This window comes from Gavialis gangeticus, unplaced genomic scaffold (genome assembly GCF_001723915.1).
Source record: "Gavialis gangeticus isolate Ggan-Ray unplaced genomic scaffold, GavGan_comp1, whole genome shotgun sequence".
In the NCBI taxonomy this organism is placed as follows: Eukaryota; Metazoa; Chordata; order Crocodylia; family Gavialidae; genus Gavialis; species Gavialis gangeticus.
Window position 1 is genome coordinate 16,699,798 of NW_017729015.1, and position 7,126 is coordinate 16,706,923.

The window sequence follows — 7,126 nt, forward strand, 5'->3', positions numbered from 1 at the left end:
TGACTCACTGGAAATGAGGGTGAATCCATGCCTCGTCTGGAGTGAGGCACCCCTTTCCTGCGAGGAGTGAGGAGCCCGCTTCTGCTCAGCTGCCCAGAGGATGACCAGCCTCTGCTGACCGGCTGTTCCTTTGCCCAGGCATGGCAAGATGGAAAGGAAGAGGTGGTGCAAAGTGATGGGCCAAGGGGCAGCTGTGTCCGAGTCTCTTCTCTAAGAAGCAGTCGTGGTTGCGAAGGCAGCGGAAGAGGAGATGCGCAAATGAACCAAAATGGAGGGGGGAAACGGCCCAGACCTGCAGCTCCAGCAGCTTCTGCTGGCAACACCAGCTGTGTCTGTGCAGCCCCACGCAGAGCCCTTTTCCTACAAGGTCAGATTTGCGCCTGAGACACTGCGAAGTTGGCACCTAACGCACCTGCCCACACTTGTGTGAGGTTTTAAGTTGAGGTGTACACTGAAGCTGGGAAATGAACTGTTTTCTCGAGTGATCTGAGCTGTGTGGGTAATGCATGGCTGTATTCCTGTAAGCCCGGGCGTGCCACTTGCTGCGTACATGCCTAGGGAGGGAGAGTCCCCATCTCGGAGACGTAGACAAGACAGAGGAAGGGAGGGTTGTTACTCCCTGTTTGAGGGAGGGACAGACGTTCACAGGTGTTGAGGGGCTCTAAGATGCATCGCCCGTCTGACTCCCCTTGCCATTCGCGTTGGGCAGCAGGTGCCTCGGCGCTCTGTAAATTCCCCTGGGAGCCTCTCTTCAGGTACTTAATGACCGTAACAACGCCTTGTCCAAGTCAGATGGAGAGTGGGCAGCAGAGATGGGAACTGAACCCTGGGCTTTCACCCGACAAGCACACTTCCTGCCTCACTGCGGATTTTGCAAGGGGCCCGATAGGGTGCGATGCATAATTCCCACTGACTTTTCTCATGCTCCTCAACCCAGGGCTCCTTTGAACATCAGTCTAAATGACTGTGTGCACCTGAACAGGCACTTCCCTGAGAAAAAGGGCCTGGGTGCAGTATAACACCTTGCTGGGGTCGTTTGACCCCAGTACTCTTTCCTGCCATGGCAGGGGGTCGGACTCGATGATCTGCTCAGGTCCCTTCCGACCCTAGAAACTATGAAACTGTAAGGCTGTGCTATGGAGAAAGCCAACACAGACATGTTTCCATACTGGCAGCCCACTCAGTTCAGCAGCCAGCCCCAACTCTGGCACTGTTCAGGAGAGGCCAGGCCTGCCCTGCTACCTTGAGGTTTGGTTAATAATCCAGCAGAACCTGCTGAACTCCAAAAACCGGGGTTGCGTGGCTGGTTGTAAAGTTCTTCCCTCCCTCTCCTGCTGTCTGCTGCAGGAATTTCTCCTGGGTACTTCAGGTAAAGCTGCCGTGATGCGATTCATCGCTCAGTAAACTTTGCTTGCATCCTAATCAGCCTGTCAGAGAGCTTTCTGTCATGCATATATTAATGTGTTGCTTTAATCATGTATGGATCATGCACGGGAAAAACAGTTTCTTTAATGACAGGAGAGAGGGAACTATCCCAAATAAAACAACCTGAACACCGCACTGTATCTGGAACATCTACACTGAAATCTGAAGTGTTAATGATACCTAATGAGCGTGTCCATGTGTCACCATACGGCAACGTTGCTACAGCACCGTGCTTTGGTACTTCCTTTTGGGAGTACTAAAGCATGGTGCAGTATGGGCAATTACTGCGCTGTGCATGTGATGCACGGTTAGTTTTCACCGCTACATCGCCATAGTGGCATGCTATATCCAGGGAGCGTGCTGCTACAGCGACGGAGCTGACGATCACATGTAGACCCACGTGATCGCTACATCGCCGTAATGTGCCGTAGCGTAGCACAGGGCTATGTTGCTGTAGGGCAACGTGTAGATGCACCTAATGAGATTTAGACATACCAAAAGAACACCAAATGGCCGTCTGGTCCTTCAGGCTCGTCTGAGAGTGCCTAATGTACATATATTTTGTGATCCATTTACTCTTTTCCATTTACTGTGAATCCTGCCTTGACATTGTTAAAGCTGCTGCTTACTGAAGGCTTGTCTGTGGGGGGGCAGGGATGGAGGAGACGTTTTCCAGGGGTCCCTATCCCTTAGCCTCTGCTTTGGGTTGAATAAATGGTTGGCATAAAAGGCACATGGAAAGTCTTCTCCTGCAGGCTGGCTGCCCTATAGGACAGTAGAGATTAGCCCCTTCCTTAGCTGATGTCCTGATCGTGGTCGGCCAGTCTGTTAGATTCTGAACCGTGGAACTGAAGCTACGCGCACCCCAGCAAGCTCTGACTTTACGCCTTGCCAGGGTCCCCAGAGGAAATGGCTTTTCCAAGTGTCACATTTAGGGGACAAGAGCCTTGCACGTGGCTCTGCCACTTCCCTTCTAAGGAGACCAAAGAACTCTACAAGTGTTAACGTAAGCCTTTTTCCAGTTAACCCCCTTGTCCCTGAGTTTCCCAAGATCCCGTAAGAAGGGCGACAGATCTGGGAACAGAACTAAGAGACATAGAGAGAGGCAACCTAACCAGCAATGGATATTAAAGATCTGCTTTCTGTCAGGGGTAGCCACTGCCAGTGCCACCCTGCCCCACCGCCAGCCGTTTCCTGTGGTCAAACCGAATAGCTACATACTTGCTCTGCTTTACAGGAAAACTTGATTGGCGCATTACTGGCTATTTTTGGACACCTTGTCATCAGTATTGCACTCAACCTCCAGGTGAGTATCACGAAAGGAATACTGACCCTGCCCCGAGCATCCTGTGCTTGAAAACCAGGCAGCACACTGAGGTTTCTGTTGCTTTGTTTTCCCTTCCAGAAATATAGCCACATCCGGCTGGCAGGTTCAAAGGATCCCCGGGCCTACTTCAGGACCAAGATCTGGTGGTGTGGTCTGCTGCTTCTGCTGCTGGGGGAACTGGGAGTGTTTTCCTCCTATGCTTTTGCCCCTCTTTCTCTGATTGTGCCACTCAGTGCTGTGTCGGTTATAGGTAAGAGAAAACATCTGTCACACAGGCTTGTGTACACACCGGGTTGAGATTGCTTATCAAAGCACACCATACAGAACTCCTCCTGTTTTCTTTTTTCATTAGCTAGTGCAATCATCGGCATTATATTCATTAAAGAGAAATGGAAGCCCAAGGAATTTTTGAGTAAGTCTGAATTCTGTTTTTCTATATGTCTTCATTTCTGCTTTGAATGCTGCTTTGTTCCCACTGCCTCGGGCTGCATGTGGCTGGACTGTTGAGACCTGCGATTAAAGAGAATCCATTAGTTGTTAAAACGACACTTCTCTCTGCAAAGTTTCGTCTACTGTTGTTGCAAATGGATTTTCTGTTTCTCAGGGTCACCGTTGAAGTTGACCCGGTAAGGTCCTCTCCTTGTTGCCTAATTGTAGAAATCAGCTAAGGTGGCCTCCCTGCTGACGGTAGTTTTCCAGGCTGATGCCACAGCTCAAGCCCTCAGTTCTGCAGGCAACTGAGTTTGGCAGGACTACATGTATGTGCAAGTGTGTGCAGGATTGGGGAGTAGAAAGTGAACTCTGTGTAGTGTTAGAGAGCCGTTGTCAGGTCATCTGACCCAGACGTCAGACCTTGCAGCCTTCTCATTGTGTAGGAGACTTGAGCTCAAGTTAACTCGCAGTTTCTCAGCTAACCACACACTGCTTATCTTCTTTAATATGTTGAAAATGGGGCAGGGAGGGTGGAGGAGTGAATCATCTCCAGTGGGAAGCACAGTCTCATTGGTAACAGTCACGGCATGTGCAATAGATACCACACATATCTGTACTAACCCACTAAAGCCTTCTCTCTCTTGTCCTTTGTTTGCCGAAGGGCGCTATGTTTTATCCTTTGTAGGCTGTGGTTTGGCAGTCGTTGGAACTTACCTGCTGATAACGTTCGGACCTAATAGTCATGAGGCAATGACAGGAGACAATATCACTAAACATTTAGTCAGCTGGCCATTTCTTTTGTATATGGTAAGATGGCCCATAAAATGTGGCTGGGTTTTCTGACGTATGCCTGGCTGGGGCTTTCATATGAAAATGGTTTTTTGTGGGTCATTGGCTACATTTTTGAGCATGTTACGGTTCCTCTGCTCTGTGTGTGTCTATGGGAGTACGATTTTAAAGCGTAGAGTATATACCTAAGATTGATCATTCGTCCTCCAGTCCTCGTCCAAAGTATTCCAAACTTTCCAGTATCACCCCATGGCAATAGTCACAAGGAGGTTAGGCAGTAAATGTTCCCTAGATGTTCAAATACTGTACCCATAGCTGCTCAGATCAGAACTTCATCCAGCTCCAAGTAAAACCAACTGAAAGGTTACCATTGCCTTCAACGGATGGTGGAACGTGCTTTCTGGAAAGCACTTTAGGAGAAAATGGATTAAGATCTGGGGCCAGGGTGTATGGTTGGGGTTGGCTGGCCTGTCACTTCAGGTCACCAATGAAATCTCCCAGAAAGGGTCATTTGGCTGTTCCTGGAGAAGCAATTAACTCTTGTTTGTTCAGATCGCAGCTGAGTTTGATATGTAATCTTGCCAGATCCTGCCTACACCCTGATGGATGTTCACAGCACCACAATTTGAAAAGACCTTAGCGGTGTCTGTCAAGTTTCAGAGCACTGGGCAGTTTTGTATCGTCAAATAAAAGCATAATCTACTGTGTACCCAACCTCCAAGTACCCCAAAGCCCCATCCACTGCAAGAAAAGGGATTCCTCTTCATCCTGTTTTTAATGTCCTTCTTTCTGCATTTCTGTAGCTTGTGGAGATCATACTGTTCTGCCTGCTGCTGTATTTTTACAAGGAGAGAAATGCCAATTACATTGTAGTTATTCTTCTGCTGGTAGCATTGCTGGGTAAGTTCATTTGTGCATATAAATGTGTCTAACCACGTCTGTCATGGCAAACTACATCATGAGTGATAGGGGGAGTACATTTAATGCATTTTATCTCTTTAACCATGTCAATAATATAATGCCATAAGTGTTCCTGAAAAGTAGAAGAAGTCTGTATCTTGCTGGGACAAGATAGGGTCATAGGAGCTAAAGATGGGAAAGGGCTATCCAACTACTGGGTCCTTTTTGCCCAGGGGTAGGATACAGTTGCCCAGACAGAGGACGTATGAGGCTCTAAACTCCCCGCGCACATAAACACTTGTGAAGCATCTCATAACTCCAGGTGAACTGGAAGGATCGTTGTTTGGTGAAAATGTGATTTGGTGCCAGGAATCTGCTTGGCTCTGACAGTGGGTGACTGTGGGCACAGGAGCTGACCACCCTTTGCTTCCATTTTCTCCATCTGTAAAATAAGGCTCATCAAAGGCATACTGGAAAGCGAATATTAATATTATAAATATTAAAAATTGAGAGCTGAATGGTGCTAGAGAAAGGTGGAGGATTTTTACAGTGACTGCAGTTAGCCCCTGGAGCCATAAAGGAAGTAGGTAAACACTCACAGCAGCTGTCTCCAGCCCAGAGAAGCCAAAAGCACAATACAGGTTCAACAGGTCTCTGTTTCGGTATTCCCATTGACTTCAGTGCAACCTTGTTTCTGTCTTCCATGGGGCTATGGTTTCACCCAATGTCATCTTTTTGGTTAATCTGTTTACTTAAATAGTAAACAGATTAATTAAACACTTTAATAGTAAACAGTTATTTAATTAGTTAAATAACGAGAAGGCGGAGACGCACACTGATGTGCTGAAGAGTTCAAAGTGAAAGCTGACACCAGGGTGTGTGTTTACCAGGTGCAGAGTAGTGTGGTGTAAATATACCGAGCCAGCTCCAAGTGCATTAGTTCATGTACCCCATTAGCATAGTGCCCTGCCACAGCCAAGTGCCATGCTTCTTCAGTGTCCTGCTGCACTTCTTCCAGTCCCTGCGATAGCTTGTCTCTCCATAGTGCTGCATAGTGTGCTGCAGACATGCCCTTCTGGTGCCTAATGGGATCTGTTGTGCTGAGCTTTGAAAACTTCACGCCACTGTACTCCAGTGTTGCTTTTTATGTAGCAGCCTTCAGTCTGGTGTTTTACTGAGCTGCAGGAGACTGTTGCTGTAAGCAGGGGTCTCCCAGGGTGGGAGTGAGACTCCCTGACCTCTAAATGTCCTTGACTTGGGCTCCAAGAGCAGAGAGGGGAGCAGGATTTTCTCAGTTCCAATCTTTGGGATGGGTAAGAGATGTTCACAGTTTTGTTACCTGGAAGTAATGCCTATTGGCTTGATCTTAAAGTGCTGTTCAAATATACTAATTACAGATAATTAGTAAATACCCCCATTTTGCAGATGGGGAAAACTGAGTTCCAGAGCACTGAAGCAATTTACCCACAGTCCCAGCACGAGAAGCTGGAGTATTATTAGTTTGTGAATGGGATTGTATGATGTCATTGCCTGCATTAGCAGGGGCTGGGATTCAGTGAGCCAAGACAGCCCTTCAGTTCCTGGGTTCTAGCAAGGGGAGCCCAGGACTTGCTGGGCCTGGTTCTGTCTTCGGCCAAAGGAAGACTTGAGCTCTTACCACCTTTTTTCTTTGTTTGCTGCCTCCTGATGCGTTTTGCATAGCTGGCCCTCCACCGCTGCAGGCTGCAATGTTGCAGCTGAGCCTTCTCCATTATTCACAGGTTCCATGACTGTTGTGACTGTGAAGGCAGTTGCAGGCATGATTTTTGTGTCGATACAAGGAAGCCTCCAACTTGACTACCCAATCTTTTATATCATGCTCATCTGCATGGTAGCAACAGCGGTCTTTCAGGCAACGTAAGTCAACTGTCTTCTGGTCTTCAAGTGCGCACAGTGTCGTGGGGTAAAAAGGAACTGCCTTTTACTAACTCACTTAACGTGGCAAGATTAGATCATTAAATATCTTGCTTTCAGGCTGGCCCAGACAGAGGGAGTTCTTGTTAAAAATCTTCACCTTGTTGCTATTTAAACAATATATTATGATTGTATTAACCAAACAAAAAAAAAGGGACCGGGTTGTAAAGAGTAGTGGAATTGCATCCCCTTAACATGATGATGTAGGATAATGAAAATTTGATGCTGCAACAGTATGCCAGTCCCCTTAAGCCAGGTTTCACCTAGAAGGCCCAGTTCCATCTCCTATGGGAACCTTTT

At 47.6% G+C, this 7,126-nt stretch overlaps 1 protein-coding gene across 3 annotated transcripts in view; it reads left to right on the forward strand.

Annotated features, from left to right (window-relative positions):
- The window catches only part of NIPAL3 (NIPA like domain containing 3), a 35,614-nt gene that overhangs the window by 8,483 nt on the left and 20,005 nt on the right, over positions 1 to 7,126 (forward strand). Inside the window, exons 2-8 of one of the 3 annotated variants that reach the window (XM_019512415.1) lie at positions 109 to 367; positions 2,663 to 2,731; positions 2,831 to 3,002; positions 3,105 to 3,164; positions 3,846 to 3,991; positions 4,777 to 4,873; positions 6,634 to 6,769. In XM_019512415.1, the coding sequence (XP_019367960.1) occupies positions 269 to 367; positions 2,663 to 2,731; positions 2,831 to 3,002; positions 3,105 to 3,164; positions 3,846 to 3,991; positions 4,777 to 4,873; positions 6,634 to 6,769 (779 nt within the window). In that variant the 5' untranslated portion in view covers positions 109 to 268. Of the gene's footprint in view, positions 1 to 97; positions 368 to 2,662; positions 2,732 to 2,830; positions 3,003 to 3,104; positions 3,165 to 3,845; positions 3,992 to 4,776; positions 4,874 to 6,633; positions 6,770 to 7,126 lie in introns of those variants that run through there. The other 2 variants (XM_019512414.1, XM_019512416.1) reach the window with 2 other exon arrangements.